Here is a 27,813-nt window from a genome sequence, read left to right as displayed (position 1 = left end):
AATCTCTAATGGTACAAAGAAGTTAAAGGCTGATAAAACAATGTCCTTTAGTACTGACAATTATCATTCATGTTAAGCTAATCGTGAATAAAACACAAACACACACCATCATTATTTTTGTCCAGACTATTAAATGCCAGCCTCATTTTTTTCTCGTGGTCTTTAAGGTAGTGCAAAAATTCTCCAAAGTCCAATCCTGAATCCTCATTGGTATTTCCAGCTTTAAAAATGTCCTATAAGAAAGAAAAAACTCATTGCAGAGACATATTGCAAGTAAACCCACAGTAGCATGCTAACATTGGCACATTTCACTCATATTAATTATTATCTTAGTTTTTCAGATACAGCTACAAGGCTAAGAACATTTGTGATTTTTTAACTTGTGCAATACTAGAGTCAATACCCACCATGTCATTCCAAATAATTCTGAATTTATAAGTAGGTATTTACCAGAGGTAAACAACGAATGCCAAGTGCCTTGAGAGAAGAAAGATACTAAGATACATCATCCTTGCCATCAGAGACCTCACACTCTATTAACTAAATGAGAGAAGATACTTAAATTTCTGGGAGGACTTAAGATAGTGGAGTAGTAAGGGGACCCTGCACTTCCTCCTCCCTCGAATACAGCTAGCTCAACATCAAATCATTTTGAACACCTAGGAAATCAATCTGAAGATTAAGAAAACAATTTGCACAATTGGAGGGAGAAAACATGGCAGATGCAAGGTTCAGAGCTATGAACTGGGGGACAGAAAAGCTGCAGTGCCACAGAGGAGAGGGAGCACTTTTCGTGGAACAAAATTGGGGAGGGAGGGAGAGAATAGGGGAAGGGTCTGCGCAACATGTCCTGGTGTAGGGATCCCCTGGGTGGCACTGGAGAGAAAGCTCCCCTTCCCAGAGTACATTTGGAAGAGGGTTGCTTTTTTTTTATATTTTATTTATTCATTTGAGAGAGAGAGAGACTGAAACAGTGACAGAGAGCATGAGTGGGGAGGAGAGGGAGAAGCAGGCTCCTGTGGAGCAGGGATCTTGAGGCGGGGCTTGATCCCAGGACCCAGAATCATGACCTGAGCCGAAGGCAGACGCCAACACACTGAGCCACCCAGGCACCCCTGGAAGAGGGTTTTTGCCTCTCCAAGGACAAAAGGCCCACCAGGCACCACTGAGCAGCAGTTCAACAGCAGGGAACAGAAGCATGGGCGGAGGGCAGATAACCTGGTTGCTTTTCCCTGTGCGTCACCACAGTCTCCAGACACCTGTGCAGCCCGGGCAACAACTTTTCTGGGACAGAACAGTGCCGGGTGCATGGCTGTGAGGCTCTTCTACAGGGGAGGGGAGCAGGTCCACACCTTGCTGTGCCCTTTAAGATCTGGAGTTTTGAAACCCAGCCATTGGCCAGAGATAAAACACAGGAGAACTGCGGTGCCAGGCTTGCCTGCAGCGGGCACAGACAGGTCGAGGGCAGGGATCTGATGAAAGCCTGAGACAAAGGAGAAGAGATTGTTCTCTTTTCTGTGAGGGCCACCTAAACAGGGAGGCCGTGAGTACCCCTCCCTGCAGATGAGAAGGCTGGGTGACACCATCTTCCACCCCACCCCCCACCAGCACTGTTGGACTTCAGAGAGAAACACAGCACCTCTGGTGGAAAGTGCTTACACCAAACCTTATACCAAACCCCGGCCCCCTGCATCTGGCAGGGGCATCTTTACAAGGGCAGGTCTGACTGAGACAGAGCAGTGGGCTTCTCCCTCAGATCAACACAGTCCTGCCTTGTGTACCAGGTCTACTGATCAGAGAGAGTGCTCCAAAGTGTCAGCTTCAGTTCTGGTGGAACTGGTTTTCTTTATTTTTTCTTTTCTTTTTTTTTCTTTTGGAATCAGGGTCATAGTTTTTTGTTCATTTGTTGGTTTGTTTACTTGTTTCCTTTTCTCATTTTTTGGATCAGGCTTCTTTCTTTTCTTTTCTTTTTTCCTTCTTTCTTTTTCTTTGGACTCAGGCTTATACTTTTTTGTTTGTCTGTTTGTAGTTTCTTTTCCTTTTCTCTTTTCTTGGATCAGGCCTTTTTTTCTTCTTTTTTAGTCATATCTTAACAAACAAATCAAAGCACACCTAGTTAAAAGACCAAACACGGGGCACCTGGGTGGCACAGTCGTTAAGCGTCTGCCTTCGGCTCAGGGCATGATCCCGGCATTCTGGGATCGAGCCCCACATCAGGCTCCTCTGCTAGGAGCCTGCTTCTTCCTCTCCCACTCCCCCTGCTTGTGTTCCCTCTCTCGCTGGCTGTCTCTGTCAAATAAATAAATAAAATCTTTAAAAAAAAAAAAAAGTCCAAACACTCCCCACTGCAAGGAAGGAGGACCTCTGCAGAGGCCTGACCTGTGGAAAAGAGCAGCCAAAACACAACAGCAGAGTGTACACAGTATACACCAGAAACACTTCCTGAAATGCCAGGTCCTGGACAGTGTATGACCCCTTTTTAATACAGTATTACTCTCAGGAGCAGGAAACATAACAAACTTTCATAACATGTGAAAGACAGAAACCTAGACATAATGACAAGATTGAGGAATTCTCCCCAAAAGAAAGATCAAGAAGAAAGCACAGCCAGGGATTTACTCAAAACAGATATAAGCAATATATCTGAACAAGAATTTAGAGCAATAGTCATAAAAATACTAGCTGGGCTTGAAAGAAGCATAGAAGACACCAGAGAAACGCTGGCTGCAGTGATAAAAGACCTAAAAACTAGTCAGGCTGAAATTTTAAAAATGCTATAACTGAGATGCAAAACTGACTGGATGTAATCACAATGATAATGGAAGAGGCAGAGAAATGAATAGATGATTTAGAAGATGAAATTATGGAAAATAATGAGGCTGAAAAGAAGAGGGAAAGACAATTATTAGATCATGAATATAGACTTAGGGAATTCAGCAATTCTACAAAATGCAATAATATCCACATCATAGGAGCCCCAGAAGAAGAAGACCAGGAAAAGGGGGCAGAAGGTTTATTTGAACAAATTATAGCTAAGAACTTCCCTAATCTGGGGAAGGCAACAGGCATTCAAGTCCAAGAGGCACAGAGAACTCCCCACAAAATCAGCAACCAAAAAAAGTCAACACCAAGACATATCATAGTGAAACTTGTAAGATACACAGATAAAGAGAGAATTCTGAAAGCAACTAGGGACAAAAAGTCCTTAAACTATAAGGGTAGCCACATAAGCTTAATAGCAGATCTGACCACAGAAATCTGGTAGGCCAGAAGAGAGTGGCATGATATATTCAACGTGCTGAATGGGAAAAACATGCACCCAAAAATACTATATCCAGCAAGACCGTCAGTCAGAATAAAAGGAAAGATAAAGAGTTTCCAAGACAAGCAAAGTCTAAACGAGTTCATGAATACAAAACCAGCTCTGCAAGGAATATTAAAAGAAACACTTTGAGCAGGAAAGAGACACCAAAAGCAACAAAGACTAGAAAGGAACAATCTACAGGATCAGTGACTTTATAGATAATACAATGGCACTAAATTCATATCTATCAATAATCACTCTGAATGTGAATGGACTAAATAATCCAATCAAAAGACAAAGGGTAAAGACCCATCAATACACTGCTTACAAGAGACTCATTTTAGGGGCACCTTGGTGGCTCAGTTGGTTAAGCAACTGCCTTCAGCTCAGGTTGATCCTGGGGTCCTGAGATCGAGTCCTGAGTTGGGCTCCCTGCCCAGCAGGAAGTCTGCTTCTCCCTCTCCCTTTGCCCCTGACCCCCGCTCATGCTCTCTCGCTCACTTTCTCTCTCTCAAATAAATAGTTTTTTTAAAAAAAGACTCAGACCCAAAGACACCTCCAGATGGAAAGTGAGGGGGTAGAGAACCATCTATCATGCTAATGGACATCAAAAGAAAACTGGAGTAGCCATACTAATATCAGACAAACTAGATTTTAAACCAAAGTCTGCAATAAGAGATGAAGAAGGCCACTATATCATAATAAAGGGGTCTATCCAACAAGAGGATCTAACAACTATAAATATTTATGCCCCAACTTGGTAGCAGCCAAATATATAAATCAATTACTAGTGAACTTAAAGAAACTCATTGATAATAATACAATAATAGTAAGGGACTTTAACACCCCACTCACAGCAATGGAGAGATCTTCTAAACAGAAGATCAACAAGGAAATGGCTTTGAATGACACCCTGGACCAGATGGAACTTATAGACACATTCAAAACATTTCATCCTAAAGCAGCAGAATACACATTCTTGTCAAGTGCACATGGAACATTCTCCAGAAAAGATCACATACTGGTTCACAAATCAGGCCTCAACCAGTACAGAAAGATTAAGATAATATCATGCATATTTTCAGACCACAATGCTATGAAACTTGAAGAACACAATTTGGAAAGAACAAAGAACACAAGAAAAAGAACACACGAGAACAAATTTGGAAAGACCACAAATACTTAGGGATTAAAGGGTATCTCCACTAAAGACTGAATGGGTTAACCAGGAAATTAAATAAGAAATTTAAAAATACATGGAAACAAATGCAAATGAAAACACAACAGTCCAAACCTTTGGGACACAGCAAAGGCAGTCATAAGAGGGAAGTATGTAGCAATACAGGCATTCCTCAAGTAGCAAGAAAAGTCTCAAATCACAATCTAACCCTACACCTAAAGGAGCTGGAAAAAAGAACAGCAAATAAGGCCTAAAACCAGCAGAAGAACGGAAATAATCAAGATTAGAGCAGAAATAAGTGATCTAGAAATCAAAAAACCAGTAGAACAGATCAATGATACCAAGAGCTGTCTCTCTGAAAGAATTAACCAAATTGATAAACTCCTAGCCAGACTTATCAAAAACAAAAGAGAAAGGACCCAATAAATAAAATCATGAATGAGAGAGGAGAGATCACAACCAACACCACAGAAATATAGTTATGAGAGAATATTTATACTCTAACAAATTGGGCAATCTGGAAGAAATGGATAAATTTCTAGAAACATATAAATTACCAAAACTGGAACAGGAATAGAAAATTTGAATGGACCAATAACCAGCAAAGAAATTGAATCAGTAATCAAAAATCTCCCAACAAACAAGAATCCAGGGCAAGATGGCTTCCCAGGGGAATTCTACCAAACACCTCAAGAAGAATTAATACCTATTCTTCTGAGGCTATTTCAAAAATTAGAAATGGAATGAAAACTTCCAAACTCATTCTATGAGGCCAAAATTACCTTGATTCCAAAACCAGACAAAGACCCCACTAAAAAGGAGAATTACAGACCAATATCCCTGATGAACATGGATGAAAAATTCTTAACAAGACACTAGCTAATCAAATCCAACAGTACATTAAAAGGATTATCCACCATGATCGAGAGGGATTTATTCCTGGGCTGTAGGAGTGGTTCAACATCTGCAAATCAATCAATGTGATATACCACATTAATAAAAGAAAGGATAAGAACCATACGGTCCTCTCAATACATGCAGAAAAAGCATTTAACAAAATACATCATCCTTTCTAGATAGAAACCCTTAAGAGCGGAGGGATAGAAGGAACATCAACATCATAAAGGTCATATATGAAAGGCCCACAGCTAATATTCTCAATGGGCAAAAACTGAGAGCTTTTCCCTAAGGTCAGGAACACACAGGGATGTCCACGCTCATCACTGTTGCTCAACATAGTATTAGAAGTCCTAGCCTCAGCAATCAGACAACAACAACAACAAAAATAAAAGGCATCCAAATCAGGAAGGAAGAAGTTAAACTTTTACTCTTTGCAGAAGACATGATACTCTATGTAGAAAACCTGAAAGACTCCACCAAAAAATTGCTAGAACTGATACATGAATTCAGCAAAGTCACAGGATATAAAATCAATGTACAGAAATCTGTTGCATATCTATACACTAATAATGCAACAGCAGAAAAGAAATCAGGGAGTCAATCCCATTTATGACTGCATCAAAAATGATAAGATACCTATGAATAAACCTAACCAAAGAGGCAAAGGATCTCTACTCAGAAAACTATAGAACACTTATGAAAGAAACTGAAGAAGACACAAAGGAATGGAAAAACATTCCATGCTCATGGATTAGAAGAACAAATATTGTTAAAACATTAAACTGGATAGAAAATGCAGAAGAATGAAACTGGACCACTTTCTTACACCCAAAGTAAGTTCAAAATGGATGAAAGACCTAAATATAAGAAGGAAACCATCAAAATCTTAGAGCAGAAAACAGGCAGCAATCTCTTTAACCACAGCCAGAGCAACTTCTTACTAGACATGTCTCCAGAGGCAAGGGAAACAAAAACAAAAATGAACTATTAGGACTTCATCAAAATAAAAGGCTTCTGTGCAGTGAGGGAAACAATCAACAAAACTAAAAGACAACTGACAGAATGGGAGAAGATATCTGCGAATGACATATCACATAAAGGGTTAATGTGTAGAATCTATAAAGAACTCATCAAAATCAACACACACAAAATAAATAATCCAGTTAAGAAATGGGCAGAAGACATGAACAGACATTAAGAAGACATATGAATGGCTACCAGACTCATGAAAAAATGCTCAGCATCACTCGGCATCAGGGAAATGCAAATCAAAACCACAATGAGATATCACCTCACACCTGTCAGAATGGCCAAAATTAACAACTTAGGAAACAAGAGATATTGGCGAGGATGTGGGGGAAGGGGAACCCCTCACTGTTGGTGAGAATGCAAACTGGTCCAGCCACTCTGGAAAACAGTATGGAGGTTCCTCAAAAAGTTAAAAAGAGAATTACCTTACAATCCGGGAATCACACTACTGGGCATTTACCCAAAAAACACCAAAAAACTAATTCAAAGGGATACATGTATCCCTACACTTATTGCAGCATTATTTAAAATAGCCAAATTATGGAAGCAGCCCAAGTGTCCATCAATAGATGAATGGATAAAGCTGTGGTATATACATACAATGGAATATGATTCAGCCAAAAAAAGAATGAAATCTTGCTATTTGCAACAACATGGATGGAGCTAGAAAGTATTATGCTGAGTGAAATTAAGTCAAAGAAGGACAAACACCATATGATTTCACTCATACGTGGAATATAAGGAACAAACAAATGAGCAAAAGGAGAAAAAAGAGGGAAAGAAGCAAACCAAGAAACAGACTCTTAACTCTAGAGAACAAACTGATAGTTAGAGGGGTGTCTGCACGGAGTGGGGAAATGGGGTTTTCTTGTGCACTTGTTATGGTAAGCACCAGGTGATGTATGGAATCATTGATTCACTATATTGTACACCTGAAACTAATATTACACTGCATGTTAACTAACTGGAATTTAAATAAAAACTTTAAAAAAACAAAACAGGGTGCCTGGGCAGCTCAGTCACAGTTAAGCATCAGTCTCTTGATTTTGGCTCAAGTTATGATCTCAGGGTCTTGAGCTCAAGCCCTACGTGAGGCTCTCCACTCAGCAGGGAGTCTGCTTGAGATTCTCTCCCTCTCCCTCTGCCCCTCCTCTCTCTCTCTCAAATAAATAAAATCTTAAAAAAAAAAAAAGGAACCCAGCAAACAAAAAGTTAAAGAATGAGGATGAAGTCCTTCTATAGCTACAATCACTTGTGTGATTTGAAATGTGACATTGGATGATCAATTAAAATTCTTTTAAAAAGGCTTCTTTTTTTAAAACAAGATTTTATTTATTTATTTGACAGATAGCGAGAGCGTATGAGCACATAAGCAGGGGGAGTGGCAGGCAGAGGGAGACAGAGAAGCAGGCTGGAGTCTGCTGGGAGCCTGACACAGGGCTCCATCCCAGGACCCTGGGATCATGACCTGAGCTGAAGGCAGAAGCTTAACGACTGAGCCACCCAGGTGCCCCTAAAAAGACTTCTTTATAAAAGAGGAAAAAAAAAAAAAGCTCTATGAGTGAGTAGGGATCAGTCCCTTCTTCAGGATATCCCACTGTGCTGGATAAAGCCACTTAAAAGTGAATTTTGTCACCATGCGAAGACAAATTCTCCAGTACCCTAAGTGTCTTTCAAAGTATGATCTATTACCTCCAATAATGCTTAAATATAGGATAAAATTATCCAATCACTTTTCAAATAAACTTGTCAGGAAAGTATAAATCATAGCTCGGTGGAGAGACAAGGAAACTCTTAATATCCTGCTTTGTATCCATTCAGAGTATGAATTAATCAATCATGCTCAGAATGAAGTGAACAACTGAGGTGCCTCACACTCTTAAAAATAACTTTAGTTTGTGGAAAAAAAGAAGAATGAAATCCTGCCATTTGCAACAACAAGGATGGAGTTAGAAAGTGTAATGCTAAGCAAAATAAGTCAAAGACAAACACCATATGATCTCACTCATATGTGGAATTTAAAAAACAACCAAGCAAAGAAAAAAAAGAGAGGGAGAGAGAGACAAACCAAGAAACAGACTCTTAACTATAGAGAACAAACTGATGGTTACCAGAAGGGAGGTGGGAGGGGGAAGAGGATTAAAGAGTACACTTATCATGATGAAAATAAAATAAAGTGAAATGAAGTAAAGTAAAATACAATGAAAAAAAGGAAGAAAAGAAAACACAGCTAACACTTCCAGAAAAACAAATGGCCAATGCTGAAGACAAGCTATCCAGTGCGTCTGTGTTCAGTACCCGAACATCAAAGGAATGTATGGCTGTGAAGAAAGCTTTTATATTTGACTCCCTGAACGACTCTGGCTGTAAGCGCCAGAGAAGCTTGTGGAAGTCCTGGGCTTACTGAAGAAATCATGTGACTATCACATGCTTAAGGTTTATAATTTATGGCTGCATTTGAGGGAAAATAAATTGATTCATTTTGAAAATGAAGCCAGTGTGTTAGATTCCAGAAGGGGTGATGTGTGTATTCTTTTTAGGGTACAAAATATGAAAAGCCACTGGCCTTTCGGTCATTTTTCTGTTCTGTGAAGAAAAAGAAAAATCCCACCCTGCCCTTAACTCTGTTACATTCTTTCTATTAGAACCAGTTTCATTCACATTGACTACCCGGGAAGATTTCAGGAAACTTATTCTTTCCAATTTTAGTATATGTGCTGCCGCAACAAGCACCTGGAAACATATTCTTAATCAGCGTGCACTCATTTGTTGTTGTTGAATGACATGAATGTGCATCTCCTGACCAGGCTGATGGCTGTTAAAATTCAGAGGCAGGAAGTCCTGACTGCTGGTGTGACGTGGTGGTGCGTTGTTTTTCTACCCAAACTTGGCAGGGCCTCTGATTATAAAAAAAATCTTTGCCAGATACTTTGATCTAATTGCTGGTACTGCTAAGGGGTAAGCAAATGAAGCGTCAGATAATGAAAAAGTTTTTTAAAGATTTATTTAGAGTGGGGAAAGGGGCAGACGGAGAAAGAATCTTAAGCAGACCCCACGCCCAGCACAGAGACAGATGCAGGGCTGGATCTCACAACCCTGAGATCATGACCTGAGCTGAAATCAGGAGTCAGACGCTTAACTGACTGAGCCGCCCAGGAGCCCCACTTCACCCACCATTTTTAACCCATTTCTTTTGCCACCCTAAATGTTCGCTCAACGATGGGGATCTCAAGCTGACCTAGATCCTTTTAGTTGAAAGATCTCTTAAAAGCCATCTAGCCTGCTGTCCTCAATTCTATAACTGAGGAAATAAAACCCCGGGAAAGCTGAGGGTTTTTCCCACCCTCACACTACAGGGTAGGTGGAGGTAGAGCCAGGATTCTCTCACATCTCCCCTTCCTTGTACGTGACATGCCGGCTATGCACTCTGAGGCAGCCAGTGAAGGTAACAGGGTGGTCTGGCTTCTTTATCTGGTCAACATTCTGATTACGTTTCTTTCTAACTTGATAGAAGTCATATTTAATTTTATTTTATTTTGAGTAAGAAGAACCTTATAAACCCCATCCATTTATGTGAATTACCATCTAGTTTCTTTAGAATTATGAAACAGTGGTTTATATTAACAGGGAAAACATTGTAATAATGCAGAATTATTCTTTCGGGATACAGTAGTAATCATGAAGAACATGGGGGTCTTTTCATAGAATTCCCAATCTGCAAACACTTTTTGGGTCCTAAGTCAAATTGCTAAAAATTTTAAACCTAATATTTGTATCACCAACTTTTCTTTAACAGTATTCTTTTCGTCATTTAGTTATTGATTTTCCTGGGTGTGATATATGTTCTATGAAATGAAATACATGCTTTTTTTTGAAAGTTGAGTCTCATGAATTGAAATTGCGGAGGTCCTTCATGTTTGTCATATTCACTAAAGTAGTTGGCACAAATTGCCTCAAAACCTAGAGCAGTAGCTTTATGTACATGCTCTGAGAGCATGCCTAGTATGCGCTTGGAAACATCAAGAATGCCAACGTTGCTCAAACGATTAGGGCTCCCTGTAATACAGTGAGTGAAGAAGAGACGGAGTGAGAAATGGAAGAAAACAGGAGATGAGGCCAGAGAGGTGTATGTAATTAGGGAGTATTATAAATTATCTTGTTTGTTTATCTGTTTAATGCCTGCCTCTACTACTAAAACATATGCTCCAAGAAATAAGGACTTTGTCTGTCTAGTTCATCACTACACCCCAAATACATAGAACAGTTTCTGACATACAATGGGTAATCAATAATTGCTGAATAAAGCCTAAAAATGTGGAGAAATAATATAAAGAAAACATGTTGTGGGGGCGCCTGGGTGGCACAGCGGTTAAGCGTCTGCCTTCGGCTCAGGGCGTGATCCCGGCGTTATGGGATCGAGCCCCACATCAGGCTCCTCTGCTATGAGCCTGCTTCTTCCTCTCCCATTCCCCCTGCTTGTGTTCCCTCTCTCTCTGGCTGTCTCTATCTCTGTCGAATAAATAAATAAAATCTTTAAAAAAAAAAAAGAAAACATGTTGTGGATTTTATATAATCATTCTTTGGCTTACTTAAGAATGGTTCACCACTTAAGTTGTTCCCAAGTTTTCACTATTATTATAAGACACTGTGCTACAATGAATATTCTTGTGAGATTAAAATCTTTGAATTGCAATTGTTTGGAACATAGGTTCCCAGAAAGAAAATTGCCAAATTGTCATCTAAAAAGGGAATATCAAAAAACTATGATTGCAAAAAAAAAAGGAGGGGGGAGGGAAAGTAATGTCAAAAAGCTGATAGCTTTTCTTCTAAGATCAAGAACAAGACAAGGATGTCTACTCTTGCCACTTTTACTCAACATAGTACTGGGAAGTCCTAGCCATGGCAATCACACAAGAAAAAGAAATGAAAGGCATGCATATTGGTAAGGAAGAAATTAAACTGTCACTATTGACAGATGACATGGTACTATACAGAGAAAATTCCAAAGGCTACACACACACACACACACACACACACACACACACACACAATTATAAGTAATAAACAAATTCAGTGAAGTTGCAAGATACCAAATTAACACCCAGAAATTGGTTGTTTTTCTATCACTAATAATGAAGTAGCAGAAAGAGAAATTAAGAAAACAATCCCATTTACCCATTCACAATTGCACCAAAAAGAATAAAATACCTAGGAATAAAATTAACTAAGGAGGTATAAGACTTATACTCTGAAAACTATAAAACAATGATAAAAGAAAAAAAAATGATGAAAGAGATTGAAGACAACACAAATGAAAGACATTCCATGCTCATGGATTGTTAAAATTAATATTGCTAAAATATCCATACTACCCAAAGCAATCTATAGACTCAATACAACCCCTATCAAAATAACAATATTTTTCACAGAACTAGAGCAAATAATCCTAAAGATTCTGTGGAACCACAAAAGACCCTGAATAGCCAAAGCAATCCTGAGAAAGAAGAACAAAGCTGGAGGTATCACAATTCTGGATTTCAGGATATACTAGGAAAGCTGTATTAATCAAAACAGTATGGTACTGGCACAAAAAATAGACACACTGATCAATGGAACATAGAGAAATAAAGAAATAAACCCACAAGATTGAAAAATCTCTTCCGGGAGTGCCTGGGTGGCTCAGTCAGTTGAGTAATGATTTTTTCTCAGGTCATGATCTCAGGGTCGTAAGATTGAGCCCCGCCTTGGACTCTGAGCTAAGCATGGAGCCTGCTTAAGATTCTCTCTATCCCTTTAGGGTGCTGGGTGGCAGAGTGGGTTAAGCATCTTGGTTTCAGCTCAGGTTGTCATTTCAGGGTTGTGAGATGGAACCCCTCATCGGGCTCACACTCAGCATGGAGTCGGCTTGGGATGCCCTCTCCCTCTCCCCCTCCTGCTTGTGCTTGTTCTCTTTCTCTCTCTGTCTCTAAAAATAAATAAATCTGAAAAAAAAAAAGATTCTCTCCCTCTGTCTCTGCCTCCTCCCTGCCCCCCCCCACATGTGCTTTCTGTCTCTCAAATAAAAAAAAAGAAAAATATCCTCTACTCATTTGTTCATTTTCCTGAAATAATTAGTCCTTCTCTACCAATTTCACTTATTCCTCTTCCACTCCCTTCACTGGACAAGTCTTTCAAAGCAATTTATAATTTTCTATTGTAGTGTTTGTTTAATGAAGTTCCAAGATATATATATTTTTTCCTTTGGAAAACAGGTCAACTTGTATTCCTAAGATGTTATACTGTGTACACCATGGAGTTTTAAAGGGCATAGAGGTTACTAGGAGTAAGAGAGATCAGAAAATGTTTTCTTCTCCTTGGAACCTTTTAAACACTTTTATGTTAGAACTGTTAAGTAGCATTTTCTACCAACTGGCTTGAATGACTAATTTTTCCTCCTTTGCCAATAAATACATTTTTATTCTACTATAGTTAAATTTTTAGAAATTATTCTAATAATGGAGTAATTTTTTGCTATAGTTCATTTACATCCCATCATTAATCACACCAGCTCATTCAAAACATTTTTATTGTAGATTAAAGTTGACTTAAAGTCATATGCCAATTCTAAAAATACATGTAGGAACCACATGCTTTCCTATGCATTACATTTGCTAATAGGTCACAAAACAATTAGAGGCTAAAATGAAGAAAGCTTTTTGAAGTAGTACAAGGAAATCTTACAGTGAAAGACAACAGTTTTATTTTTATAAGGCATAAAAAATGCAGAAATGTAAGTTGTTTTTAAAAATAAGAGCTTGCACAGGGTGCCCGGGTGGTTTAGTCAGTTAAGCATTTGACTCCTAATTTCAGCTCGGGTCATGATCTCAGGGTTGTGGGTTCAAGCCCCATGTTGGGCTCCTGACTCAGTGGGGAGTCTGCTTCTCTCCCTCTCCCTCTTCCCCTTGCGCTCGCTTCCATGCTCTCCCCCTGTCTCTCTCTCTCTCTCTAAAATAAATAAATAAATCTTAAAAAAAAAAAAAAAAAAAGAGCTTGCTCATTTTCCCAAGGGTCAATGAGGTTCATTTCTCCAGATTATTTACATTATCAAGAGAATTCAAATGAGAATTTTGAAACTTAGAACTCTTGTTTTTTATACATGAGAAAACATAAATTTAAAATGAAATGTAAAATGTAAACTACCTAAGATAGTACCCAACACATGGTAAATGATCAATAAATGTTAGTTCTGTCACTTTTCTTCTTGCCTTGTCAATGGTCAAATGAATAGCCAGAGGCTTATCTGTATGGTTTGTAACATTATTGGACAAGAGGCTGGCCTAATTCAAAATTTTATGTTATGTACGCCATTTCATAAAGTTATGGGTGAACTTTTCAACTCACCTATTTTTAATTAAAGTTAGTGTGTATATATAAGCCCACCTGTGGGTTCAGCTGAGATTGCTGTTGGGGAGGGAGGTGCTCATACCACTGGGCCTTCTCAGACCCTCCCCAGCCATGCTCCCTTTCTAGTGTTTCAGAATCTCCCACATTCCCAGTAAGATCTGTAGAAATGGAAATCTTTTTGCCCTATTTCCACCACCCTCCAGCCCTGTGGATATAAATTAGTGCAATAATAACAGCTAACATTTACTAAGTGATGATTATTATGTGTCCTCATTGTGCTAAAAAAAAGCCTTACCTTGTTTAATCCTAACAACCACCCTATAAGGTGGGTTCCAGTTTTATTAGGGAAATTTACCCAAGTGGAGCCATAAGAGTGAGATGTTGAAATGGTGTGGAGGTGAAGGTCAATGGACATACACGTTCAAGGAATTAGGAAGCCTGGATGTTTCATGGTTCATATGCAGAAGTGGATGTGGAAGTCACCCAGGACAATGGAAGGATCTGGAGTGGAGATGAAGACTGTGAGCAGGTGCCAAGTCTTCAGTGACCAAGAGGTTTATACAGAAGGTCAGGAAGTAGCAAAGAATAAAATGGTTAGGTCAGATGGCAGATGGCATGGGCTTCAGTGAAGCAGGTGGTTCGAAAGGAGAAAGAGGAGGAGGGACTCCAACCCAGAGAGGGCTGCAAGAAGGCTCCTCAGAGGAGAGCTGCTTCCGTAAGAACTGCCGGGGCGGGGGGGGGGGGGGGGGGAAGCAAGGCTCTGTGAAGAGGTTTAAGTGCTGAGAGGTTGTTAACCACAGAACAAAAGTTCCATGGGTCACAAAGATTTGGGTGGAAAAGAGGGAAGGAAACTTTCTTCCTGCTACTTCCCTATTCTTCGTTAAGGAATTAGCGCACTGATAATAGATCAAAAACAATTAGGCTCACTGCTAAAACAGTAGAGTTTTACTGGGAGGAGTCAAAGAATTATAAATAGAACTCTAGCAAGTGCACATTTCTTTCTGCTTAGTAAGCTCTGGTTTTCTAGACCCCGTCCCCCACCCCCCTCCTGAGAAGGTACTGTAGGAAACAGGGTAGAGCCCAGAGGGAAAGAGGGCACTGGCAGCTTAAATTTGCCTATAATCTGGGTGTTTCTCAGCCTGAAATCCACAAACCCCTCGGGGTCTGAGTGTTTTCCATGGAAATTTTCTGATTTTTGTTTTCTTTCTGAAGATAATCAGAAGGCAAATAGCATAAGCAACCAGATAGCCACCTTATAACTAAGGCCTAATATTTATTTCATTGTCCCTGTGTATTTGTGTTCCCACACCAGCTACTTTCAAGTAATACCATTTTCTTGAGGGCTAATGAAAAAAAGAACAGGACTTCACCTCATAAGCAATAATGCATTTTTTGCCAAGTAAAATCCAGTGACATCAGAGCCCACTATATGAATGAGTTTTCACAGTATTCAAACAAAAAAAGAAAGTGGAGAACTGAGCAAACATAATTTCAGAATGCTTAAATCAAATTTACCGATCAACAGAATATTCATAAGAAAGCAGAAATTTAGTTTGAGCCAAGTGTATTAGTTGTCCCATTAAATAAATGTTATTAATTAGAATGTCAGTGGTTTTCATCTCCAAAGGCAAGAGAAACAAGAGATAAAATGAACTTATGGGACTTCATCAAGATAAAAAGCTTCTGCACAGCCAAGGAAACAGTCAAAAAAACTAAGAGGCAGCCCACGGAATGGGAGAATATATTTGCAAATGACACTACAGATAAAAGACTGGTATCCAAGATCTACAAAGAACTTCTCAAACTCAATACACGAGAAACAAATAAATCAAAAAATGGGCAGAAGATATGAACAGACACTTTTCCAATGAAGACATACAAATGGCTAACAGACAGATGAAAAAAAGTTCAAAATCATTAGCCATCAGGGAAATTCAAATCAAAACTACACTGAGATACCACCTTACGCCAGTTAGAATGGCAAAAATAGACAAGGCAAGAAACAACAATTGTTGGAGAGGATGTGGAGAAAGGGGATCCCTCCTACATTGTTGGTGGGAATGCAAGTTGGTACAGCCACTCTGGAAAACCATGTGGAGGTCCCTTAAAAAGTTAAAAATTGAGCTACCCTATGACCCAGCCATCGCACTACTGGGTGTTTACCCCAAAGATACAGACGTAGTGAAGAGAAGGGCCATATGCGCCCCAATGTTCATAGCAGCATTGTCCACAATAGCTAAATCGTGGAAGGAGCCGAGACGCCCTTCAACAGATGACTGGATTAAGAAATTGTGGTCCATATATACAATGGAATATTACTCAGCTATCAGAAAGAACGAATTCTCAACATTTGCTACAACATGGACGGCACTGGAGGAGATAATGCTAAGTGAAATAAGTCAAGCAGAGAAAGACAAATATCATATGATTTCTCTCATCTATGGAACATAAGAACTAGGATGATCGGTAGGGGAAGAAAGGGATAAAGAAAGGGGGGGTAATCAGGAGGTGGAATGAAACATGAGAGACTATGGACTATGAGAAACAAACTGAGGGCCTCAGAGGGGAGGAGGTGGGGGAATGGGATAGACCGGTGATGGGTAGTAAGGAGGGCACGTATTGCGTGGTGCACTGGGTGTTATACGCAACTAATGAATCATCGAACTTTACATCGGAAACTGGGGATGTACTGTATGGTGACTAACACAATATAATAAAAAATCATTTAAAAAAATAAATAAAATAAAAATAAAAAAATAAAAAAAAGAATGTCAGTGGTTTTTATAGTCTTGTGTTTAATTTGTATACCTGTTAGGATTTATGGTTATATAAGAGCTATAAGCATAGTGATTTTATGCTTCATACACACACACACACACACACACACATATATATATATATATATATATAAGTAACATGATAAAGAAGATTTAACTCAGGGCACCTGGGTGGCTCAGTCAGTTAAGCAACTGCCTTCAGCTCAGGTCATGATCCCAGGGTCCTGGGATCGAGCCCTGCATCAGGCTCCCTGCTCAGTGGGGCATCTGCTTCTCCCTCTCCCTCTGCCCTTCTCCTTCACTTGTGCTCTCTCTCATGCTCTCTTTCTCTGAAATCAATAAATAAAATATTTTAAAAAGTGATTTAACTCGATCCTTGGGAGTACAAGAATAGTTTTTCTTTAGAAGTTAATATGTAGGCATATATATTCAAGTTTGGAGACCCACTAGCCTGGATTGTGTTCAGAAGTCAAGAACTTCCAGTAGTCTGGCACAACTTCCCTCATCACAGATGGGAATAACGTGGAGATCTGGGACCAAAGCCCCAACCCAGAGTGTCCTCCGTATTGTACAGCCCCATGACTTTAATACATATCACTAGCATAGGAAGGTGGTCAGGCAGCTAGCAATTCAATATCCTAGCCCTCTCACTTACAGCAGACACAACCAACAACAAGGGACACACATACATGTAATTATTCAAGGTCAGACACTTCTTCATCTTGACAAACCCCACAGTTAAATTCAGTCTTCATCTTACTAGACCTCTCAGCAGACTTCTCAGTTCTAATAACTCCCTCCTTGAAATACTCAACTTGCATGGTCTCCAAAGAGACCATACTCTCCTGATTTCACTCTCACTTCATTAATTGCTTCTTTTCAGTCTCTTATGTTGGCTCTTCCTGTTCCTGACATCGAAATGTTGCAATGATCCAGGACTCTGTCCTCAGAGCAGCTCTTATATACCCTCTACCTAGGGGATCTCACCCAATTAAAAGCTTTAAATATATAATGCTGATGATGTACAACTCTACCCTGACATCACCTCAAGATTTACAAAACTACTACCTGCTATATCCACCTGGTTGTTTAAAAGATACCTCAAATGTCCAAACCAAGAACTGTTGATTAATCACTCACCCTACTTCACTACTCTCCAATTCTGCCTTATCTTGGCAAATGGCACCGCCATCCATCTAGTTGTTCAAACCAAAATTCCTGGAGTCATTCTTGAATTCTTCCTTTACCTCACACTCCAAATCCAATTAATCAACTAGTCCCATCAGCACTATTTTCCAAATGTATCTTTGTAGTGGATTCTGTAGTGCCCTGCTCACGTCACCTTCATGACTGAGAGTAGCCGGGAGTACTGGTGACTGACAGCTCTTAATTGAGCCCTTCCCTTTGCGTTGTCCTAGGCTGAAAAGACTCACTTTGCCTGAAGTCACTCCCTGGAGGAAGCCAACTTCAGAAAGTGGGGGAGGAGGCAGAGGAGGTGGGGGCAGGTAATAAAGGTCTGGCCTTTTGCCTCAAAGAGGGACAACTCGAAAGAACTACCCCAGATACACAGTTCCTTGAATTGTCTGAAGTCTCTGTTGCAGCTCCATCATAGCTCAACTTTCCCCTCTGTCCGATCCTGCTTCCTCCAGCTCTCACAGGTATTATCCCTAGTAGTACTCGCCAGTAAACTGTCTGCACACGAATCTGAGTATTAGACACAGCTTTCATGGAACACAACCTATGACAGTTGGTACCAGAAATGGTCTTAGGAAGCAGACTCTACATGATACACAGTCATTGGTGGGAGATGGTGAACTGTGATGGAAAGAGAATGCATTGGCTGATGCAATATCTCAGTTTTTGATAAATGTGGGAGAAATACCAATTATAAGTACTATGGAATTGGATGGATGTTACTGCAGGCCATCAATCCATTGGAAAAAAGGCTGAGAATAATACAGCACCAAAAATGTGGTATAAATATACAATGAAATATTATTCAGGCTTAAAAAGTAAAGATTCTGATATATGCTACAACAGGGATGAAGTCTGAGGATATTACGCGAAGTGAAATAAGTCAGTCACAAAAAGACAGATACTGCATGATTTCACTTACATGAAGTACTTAGAGTAGTCAGAATCACAGAGACAGAAAGCAGAAAGATGGTTGCCAGGGGCTGGAGGGGAGGGAGGAATGGGGAGTTATTTTTTAATGGGCATAAAGTTTTCATTTTACCAGATGAAAAGAGTTAAGGAGACAGATGGTTGTGCAAAATTATGAATCTGCTTAATACCAATGAACTCTATACTTAAAAATGGTCAAAAGGGTAAGTATTATGTTATGCGTATTTTACCACAATAAAATAATTGGGAAAAAAATCACAGCCCAAAATAAATAGCATGGATTAGTACTTACAGACTTACTAAGGAATTCAAAGGCGGAGGTGTCCATCATTTAATTCACCGTTCTGAGTCCTACAAAAGCTAAATGGATCGCAGTAGAGGATGACGGTGGACTGCTTCAAACTCAACCAAGCAGCAGAGGAGTCAATTGCAGCTATGGATCCACAGGTGGTATCTTTACTAGAGCAGATTAACACAGCCTCAGGGACATAGAATATGGCCATTGATCTGGTGAATGCATTGTTTTCCATTTACCAAGAAGGAGAACCGGAAACAGTTGACATTCCCATGGCATAGACAATAATATACATTTAAATCTCTTGCCCTCTGTCACAGAGGGACCTGGTCCATCTACATATTCACTATATTGATGACATCATGCTAATTAGACTAGATGAACAAGAAGTAGCAATGGGGGGGGTGCATAGGAGGCGCAATCTGTTAAGTGTCTGACTCTTGGTTTCTGCTCAGGTTGTAATCTCAGGATCCTGAGATCGAGCCCTGTGTTGAGCTCTGCGCTCAGCGGAGGGACTGCTTGGGACTCTCTCTCCCTCTCCCTCTGCTTCTCACCCCCACTCTAAAAATAAATAAATAAATCTTTAAAGAATAATAATAATTCTCTTATTAAAAAAAAAAAAAAGAGGTAGCAATAGGTTGGAGGCCTTGGTAAGGCACATGCACTCCAGAAGGTGGGAGATAATAGAGTCAATGAAGATTCAGGGATCACATCAATTGAGTATTTCCAGGACCAGTCTGGAGTATGTCAGGACATATCCCTACCACCACCAAAATGAAGGGCAAATGATTGCATCTCATACCACCTAAAAAGGAAACACACACCTGAAGCCTCTTTGAGTCCTGGAGGTAATATATCTCAAAATTAAGAAAACGTCTGTGACCCATTTCTGAGGAACAAGAAAGGTTGACAGCTTTTAATGGGGACCAAAGTTGGAAAGAGCTCTTCAGCAAACAAAGTCATGCAGCAAACAGCCCTGCCTCTTGGGCCACATGTCCCAGTAGACTCTGTGGTAATTACAAGTATCAGAGGTAGGAAAAGATGTTGTGTGGGGTGTATAGTGAGCCCTAAAAGGAGAATCTATAGCAGAACACTCTAACGGTTCCTGGTATGCTATGAGGCCCAGGTAGAAACAGAGAGCTTAAATATGGGACATCAAATGACATACAGCCAGAGTTGCCTATCTTGAGTTGTATTCTGTAAGACTCAAGTCATAAGTTTTGGTGATTTGAACAACAAACCATAGGATGGAACAGTATGTCTGAAATCAAGCACAAGCAGAATCAGAGCACAAGCAAGGCCCACACACAAAGAGTGATCCAGATTTTCACACTCCATCACTGTTATACCATTACCTCTCCCTAAAACCACACCTATAACTACATGGAGATTCAGTATGACCAGCTGACATAGGACTAAAAGGGATGAGCTCAATTCATGGATGCATTTCTTATGTGAGTGCAAATTTAAAAAGCCCAGTTATGCACTACTCAGCACTACTCAGGAATAACGCTGAAAGACAGCAATGAGAGGAAATCTGCCCAGTGAAAAGAACTTCAAGTAGTGTACCTGATTGTTCACTTTGCACGAAAAGAGAAATGGCCAGAGAACAATATATATAGATTCACAGCCAGTGATGAATAGCTTGGTTAGACTGTCAGTGGCCTGGAAGCAAAAAAGATTGGATAATCAGAGACAAAGAGATCTGGGGAATATGTACAAAGACTGGAGTGGACGCAAAGGAAAAATATGTTTACACTGTATGGTCACTACCATGGAAGAGGTATGAACAACCAAGCAGACAGAATGACGCAGCCAGAAAAAGTCAACCAGACTCTGTCAGCTGACACAATGAACACCAGTGCCAACACAGTGGTATCGTAATGGAGTGTTTATGGTGGTGAAGATAGATCGATGGGCCAAACAGCACGGGCTCCCACTCACCAAGCCTAATATAGCTACTGCTGCTGCCAAACACCCAACCTACTAGCATCAGAGACTAATACTGAGCCACTAACATAACATCATGCCTTCAGGAAACCCACCAGCCACTGAGCAGCAAGTTGATTTCTCTGAAACTATCCCACCCTGAAAGGTGCAGTGTTTCATCCGGACACATATTTTAGGTACGTGTTTACCTTATTTGCCTGAGGAGCCTCAGCCAGCAGGACAATCCAATGACTAAAGAGTTTGTAATCTTTTGACATAAAATTACACATTACACTGCATTGGGGCTGAAGGTCTTATACAGCAAGGGGGCTATATAATGACTATAAAATCCACTAGTCCTATCGCATACAGGAATCTCCGAACCATGGGAATATTTTGGACTTACAACACGCAAGTCTCACCAGTAGAGAGCTGAAACAAGTGGGGTGACATCTGAGGATTGTTTTGCACTGATGGAAGGGAAATAGAATAATTGTTTTCTCTTGATACCCTGAAACTTTCACCTAACAGTTTTTAAATAATCAAGTCAAGACTGGTCCAGAAAAGGAAGACATCCCTAAGTTAGGCAAAGCACTAAATCAGCTGAAGCGTCACCATGGATCAAGGTCCGATTCCCCCTAGACCTTTGGTGTTGATGTCAGAAAGACAGCACAGCTCTGGGGCCCTATCTGTGCCTGTCTTTTGTACAAGATCCTGAAGCGCGAACCTAGGCTGTGAACATCCTGGGAAAAGAGAAGGTCTCCTACTCATGAATTCACAAAGGCTAACATGGCCCCTGAAATTCTGAATGGGTTCAGTAAATGTCGAATCACCAGAAACGCACTCAGCATCTCCAAAAAGCCCAGGAGTAGGCTCTGGTCATTGTGAAACGTGTTCTAAGAGGGCTGAGAACCTGTTTCGCTGGGCTGCACTACTCCGCGCTGCGGGGACTCACGGAAGAGAACCCCACCCTCACAACACGGGTCTTTCAAAGAAGCTCTGCAAAGAGCCAGTATGGCTTCCCCCTCTTCCCAGCATCTCCCCCACGCTCCCGCTGCCACATTCCCTTGGTCACTCACATTCTCAGAGTTCGGACCAAACGATGAGCCCCAGTTTTTCAGCCCCTCCTGGAGCTCGACGATGTCCACCAACCCGTTCCCGTCGCGGTCCAGGTCTTGGAAGAGGATCTCGTAGCCGAAGTAGTCATTGTCCTCCTGGCAAGCCACCGTGGGCAGCACGAAACCCCGGAGCCAGCGCAGCATGGCCCGTCCTGCCCGGCCCGCGGCGGCGTAGCAGCCCGGCCGCCTCTCCTCTGGATCCAGGCGAGGGATTCCCGCCGCCCGCCTGCGCCGCCTGCCGCCGCCTCGACGACGACGACGCTGCTCTCGTGCGTGCGGGTGCGTGCCGTCGGGTGGCCCAGGCAACGGCCCGACGTAGCCTCGGGGGACGAGCGGACCCGCGCCGCTAGGCTACTGGGCGCCGCCGGGAGAAACTCGGGAGGCCACCTCGTGGGAAGCCGGGCTTAGGCCCCTCAGGAAGGGCGCCGCTCCCCGGAAGTTGGAAGTTGAGGCGCCAAAAGCAGTGGCAACCTGCACCCAGGACTGTCCGGGGCTCACCCGCGCGAGGAGGGCGCGTGCTCTGCAGGCGGCGTCAGAAGAGCATCCGGGTGTTTCCCAGGGCAAACTGAGCAGCGGCGACAGGTGAGTTGCTCTGACCTGCGTCTCAAACGCCTCACACCGGAGCATCCCGTGCCCCGGTGCCACCCCTCCTCTCGGGGGATGTCTGAAGAAGAGAGTCCTTCCAGAGGGGCCTCCGCCCTCCTGGCCCTCTCCCAGGGACTTTGGGGCTGTTTCCAGAGCCCCCTTCTTCCTCGCCTCCCACTTTCTCCTGGACCCACCGCTCCAGCGGCTCCATAACACCCAGCACTCACACGCCTTCCCCATCCCCCCACTCCCGTCCCCTCCAGCAACACTCTGTTTCCTATGATTAAGAATTTCATGGTTTGTCTCCCTCTCTGATTTTGTCTTGTTTTATTTTTCCTGGGTTTGTTTCTTTTAGTAACCAGTATCGTGCTGTATGGATTGTTCTTTGATTTGCTTGTTGAAGATGTTCTCAGCTAGCACACTCCTTTTTTTTTTTTTAAGATTTTATTTATTTATTTATTTGACAGAGAGAGACAGCCAGTGAGAGAGGGAACACAAGCAGGGGAAGTGGGAGAGGAAGAAGCAGCCTCCCAGCAGAGGAGCCCGATGCAGGCCTCGATCCCAGGAGCTTGGGATCACGCCCAGAGCCGAAGGCAGACACTAAACGACTGAGCCACCCAGGCGCCCCTAGGACACTCCTTTCATCCATAACATATTCCACAGAATGAGTGTCACTATTCAGGTTGCTTCATTTTGCTGTTATAATTATGCCCGCTTTTGTGCACAAACTTGAGCACAAGGGCTGGAATTTGAGGGGAAGAGTGTCAGTTTGAGCCCTTATCAATCTGAGGTGAAGCTGTATTGACTTGGCATTGAGCAGGTGGCAGGCTGTGCATGCCCACTCAGGCAGGAGGGCAGCTGGACTGTGAATTTGGGATCCACAGGCCAGTGGCATCGTGTGCGACGGGGACATGTCTGATTTTGCTTATGGTCATGAATTCCTTTAAACTTTGTCTGGGAAACTCTACCTCTCCTTCTATTCTGAGTGAAAGCCTTGCTGGATAGAGTTTGTTGTTGTTGTTGTTGTTGTTGTTGTTGTTGTTGTTTAAAGATTTTATTAATTTATTTGACAGAGAGAGAGAGAGACAGCCAGCGAGAGAGGGGACACAAGCAGGGGGCGTGGGAGAAGAAGAAACAGGCTCCCAGCGGAGGAGGGAGCCTGATGTACGGCTAGATCCCAGGACCCTGGGATCATGCCCTGAGGCGAAGGCAGACGCTTAATGACTGAGCCACCCAGGCACCCCAGGATAGAGTATTCTTGGCTGTAGATTTTCTCCATTTTAGCACTTTGAATATATCATGCCGCTTCATTCTGGCCTGGAAAGTTTCTGCTGAAAATCCAGACAGCCTTATGGGGTTTCCCTTGTGTGTAACTGCTTTCCTTTCTCTTGCTGCTTTGAAAATTCTCTTTATCACTACTTTTGGCCATCTTATTTACTTAGTGTCTTGGTGTAGACCTCTTTGGGTTGGTTTTGTTGGGACCTCTCTGTGCCTCCTGGATCTGGATTTCTCTTTCCCTCCCCAGATTCAAGAAGTTTTCAGCTATTATTTCTTCAAATAAATCTTCTGCCTCCTTTTCTTGCTCTTCTCCTTCTAAGATCCCTGTCTTGTGACTGTTGTGCTTGACAGTGTCACTGAGTTCCCTGGGTCTATTCTCATTTTGCATATTTTTTCCCCTTTAATCTGTTCAGCTTGATTACTTCCCATTACTCTGTCCTCCAGGTTGCTGATCTGTTCTTCTGCTTCCTCTTGTTTGCTGTTTATTCCAGGTGGTCTATTTTTATTTTCATTTAGTGAGTTCATTATCTAACTGATTCTTTTTCAGGTCTCCTATCTCTTGATGGAGGGTCTCATGGAGGTCCTGCACTCCTTTCTCAATTCTAGTGAGTATCTTTATGAGCATTACTTTAAATTTGCTATCAGACATGTATTACTTATCTCTATTTTGTTTAGGTCTCTTGCTATGATTTTGTTGTGCTCTTTCATTTGGGACATATTCCTCTGTCTCATTTTGTCTATTGCTGTGTTCTGTTTCTATGTGTTAGGAAAGTCAGCTATGTCTCCCACACTTGAAGTAGTGTCTTTATGAAGAAGAGGTCCTGCAGTGCAGTGTCTCCTTTTCACCAGAAAATGGTGCTTCATGGGTGTCTCCTATGTGTGTTGCTACAGGGGTGTCCTACTGTTGTGACAGAGCTGCGTTTGCCTTCAGTCCAGTCTGTGATGGCTCTTTGCCTATTGTGGGCAGAGTCTGGTGCCTGTGTCCAGGGCTGCCTTGGGCTTGAGTTGAGTCAGACCAGGTGTTTGCCAGGGATGAAGCAGCACCAAACAGCGGGCACTTTCCCTGTGTTTTGCCCTGAGAAGCTTTTGTTGGTGGGTGGGGAGTACAGTCAAACCAGCTGCCTGCCCCAGCCCACTGCTGAGGACACAGTCAGACTGGTGTGTGGTTATCTTCCCCTCTCCCTGGAGCAGGACTCACTTTGGAGTGGTGTTGACCCTTCTTTGGGCTGCTTGCACACTGCCAGGCTTGTAGCACTGCTTTGATGGGATCTTGATGAGAGCAGTCGGAGGGGGTGGATCTGCTTTGCCATGGCCTCTTGTCTACATCCAGCTATGGAGAGTCTGTCCTGCCAGTCTTCGGGTCACTTTCTGGGTTATTTATGCTGATGAGGGTGTTCTCTAGGTGGCCACATGGCAAGAGGAGAGCCCAGGGTCCTCCTACTCTGCCATCTTTCCAGCAGCCTCTGCTCTACATACAGTATTCTTTATAATATGGGTTCATTATAGATATAAAGAGAAAGTATAGTTGGAATGTAATCAAACTGCTCACCAGGAAAAAAAATTGCATTTATTATATTATGGCCATTTATGTTTCTGTCTCACTACTTGATGCCAAGAACAGAGCATTATTCAATTTCCCCAGAATTTAGCAGAATTCCAGAAAGAAAAAAAAATTCAATACTTATTTAAAGTGTGGAATTATTAAATCTGAACAAGATCCCTCTCCAGAGGGATTTTAATCCCATTGACCCATAAACCTAACTTCTAGGATTTAGGGTGTGTTTGGTAAGGGGAGAAACTTAGAATTTCTCCATGCTTTTGTTCCTTTTCATTTCATTTTTTTCTCTCTCTATCCCATTCTTCACCAAATCATAAGATTAAACTTAGAATTAAAAGTACTAGATGTTGACTCAGACATACTTGATCTTGAATCCCAGCTCTACCACATACCTATTATGCAACCTTAGACAAATTACTTTTCTAAAACTCAGTTTTCTCATTTGTAAAATGGGTTTAGTAATTATACCTACCTTGTAAGAACATTATTAAAGTTAAAAAAAAAAAGATGTAAAGTGCTTACAACTGGCTCATTGTACGCATTTAAAAGTTTGCTAATACTACTTTCTTCATTGGAAGTCATATCCTTATGTTACTGAACAGGCCCCTTGGGCTCACCAAGCAACAGAAATTGACAAGAGGCCTGACAACAGTTCCAGACAAAGCTTTATTGGGGCTTATACTCAAGACAAGGGAGACAGCACAAAGGAAAGTGTCCTCAGGCTGGCTTTTCAAGGAAGGTCAGGGACAGTTTTAAAGAGATTAGGGGTAAAAGGGTAACATTTAAGCATGTAGAGATGGGGACTTATCAGTACCTGCACACTGAAAGATCATGTTTTGTCATACATTGCACGTCTGATTAGCATATTAAATCTCTACCCCCAGGCATGAATTTTTTAAAAGATTTTATTTTATTTTATTTTATTTTATTTTATTTTATTTTATTTTATTTTATTTTTTTGAGAGAGAGATCACAGAGGGAGAGGGAGAAGCAGGCTCACTGCTGGGCAGGGAGCCCCACAAGGGGCTCAATCTCAGGACCCTGAGATCATGACCTGAGCTGAAGGCAGATACTTAACCGACTAAGCCCCCCAGGTGCCCCACCTGGCATGATTTTTAACATTATAATGAGGGGGAAAGTCAGTGAAAGGTCAGGGCTGGGCTCCATTGTGGCTCAGACTGTTCTGGTCTGGTTCTCACAGGAGCAAACCGGTTGCAAGCTGGGCCATGGGGCTTGTTTTGCACTTGTGGCTTCTGGCTTCCTGATGGCAAGAAGCACCTGTAAACTGGGCCAGAGACCTGGGCTATTGTGGGTTTTGGGGGTTTTTTGTGTTTTTTTTTATGAGAGTTTCTGGGTGAGGAGCTTGAGTTCAGTCCCTGCTTTGTCTCACAGCAAGCAATATGGAAAATTTCTTAGTGGGCTATATTGGTGTAATAATATCAATTGTTTAAAAAAGTCACTTGGGAGATATGGCAGATACTTTGGACTGGTACTTCCAACCTTCATTCTGCATTTGTGCTTGGAGACCACAGAGCGCTCAAAACTGCATTTCTAAACTCCTTTGAAGCTAGAGTTCTGTAAGAAAATTAGATTCCCTCCAAAACCTTACACAGAATTTGGAAAGAGGAAGTACGACAGCTTTCTTTTGATGTTTCAGTCGGCATGCAGGTTCATGAATATCAGGTTTAGGCCAGTTTTTGTGCCTGGACTCAGCATTCCAATGCTTATTCTCCAATTTCATGCGTATCTTGAAGCAAATTTGACAGTGGTGGTGGTAGCTATAGCAACTTTCTGATCTCTGAATTGCAGCTATGTTCAACTCATCATTTAGTTCAGGGATCATCTTTATTTTTTCTACAAAGGGCTAGACAGTAAATAGTTTAAGCTTTGTAGACCACATATGGTCTCTGTTTGTTATTTTTTGTTTGTTTTTACTACACTAACCATGAAAGGAAAACTGAGAAATTGGACCTCATCAACATTTAAAACATCTGTTCATCAAAAGACACAATTAAGATAGTTGATGTTCAAGTCCCAGACTGAAAAAGAGATATTCATAATACATATAGCTAACAAATGACTCCTATACAGAATTTTTAAGAACTCCTACAAATCAATAAGAAAAAGGCAAACAACCCAATTAAAAATTTAGCAAATAGAAAAAAGACTCAAACAGGCACTTCACAAGAAAGAATACCCAATGGCTTCTTAATTTATGTGTAACAAAGGTGTTTTTTAAGTTAACTGGGTTCCAGAGGCTGTTGCTATGTTTTTAACTCTTGAAAGTCTGCAGTTTGATAAATTCTAAATAGTACTTTATTGCTCTAATAATAATATTTAAATGACTTCTCTG

General features: G+C 41.4%; 1 protein-coding gene across 1 annotated transcript in view; it reads right to left on the bottom strand.

Moving 5' to 3' along the window:
- The window catches only part of LOC113244951 (mitochondrial adenyl nucleotide antiporter SLC25A24-like), a 52,962-nt gene extending 30,779 nt beyond the window's left edge, over nucleotides 1-22,183 (bottom strand). Inside the window, exons 1-2 of the mRNA XM_026484672.2 lie at nucleotides 22,001-22,183; nucleotides 107-233 (exon numbers count right to left, since the gene is read on the bottom strand). Coding sequence (XP_026340457.1) covers nucleotides 107-233; nucleotides 22,001-22,183 — 310 coding nt within the window. The remainder of the gene's footprint in view (nucleotides 1-106; nucleotides 234-22,000) is intronic.
- Nucleotides 22,184-27,813: the final 5,630 nt, after the last annotated feature.

The sequence above is a fragment of the Ursus arctos genome, unplaced genomic scaffold (genome assembly GCF_023065955.2).
Source record: "Ursus arctos isolate Adak ecotype North America unplaced genomic scaffold, UrsArc2.0 scaffold_12, whole genome shotgun sequence".
NCBI classification, from domain to species: Eukaryota; Metazoa; Chordata; class Mammalia; order Carnivora; family Ursidae; genus Ursus; species Ursus arctos.
The sequence above is the reverse complement of the archived record's forward strand: the minus strand, read 5'-3'. Positions and strand labels throughout refer to the sequence as shown.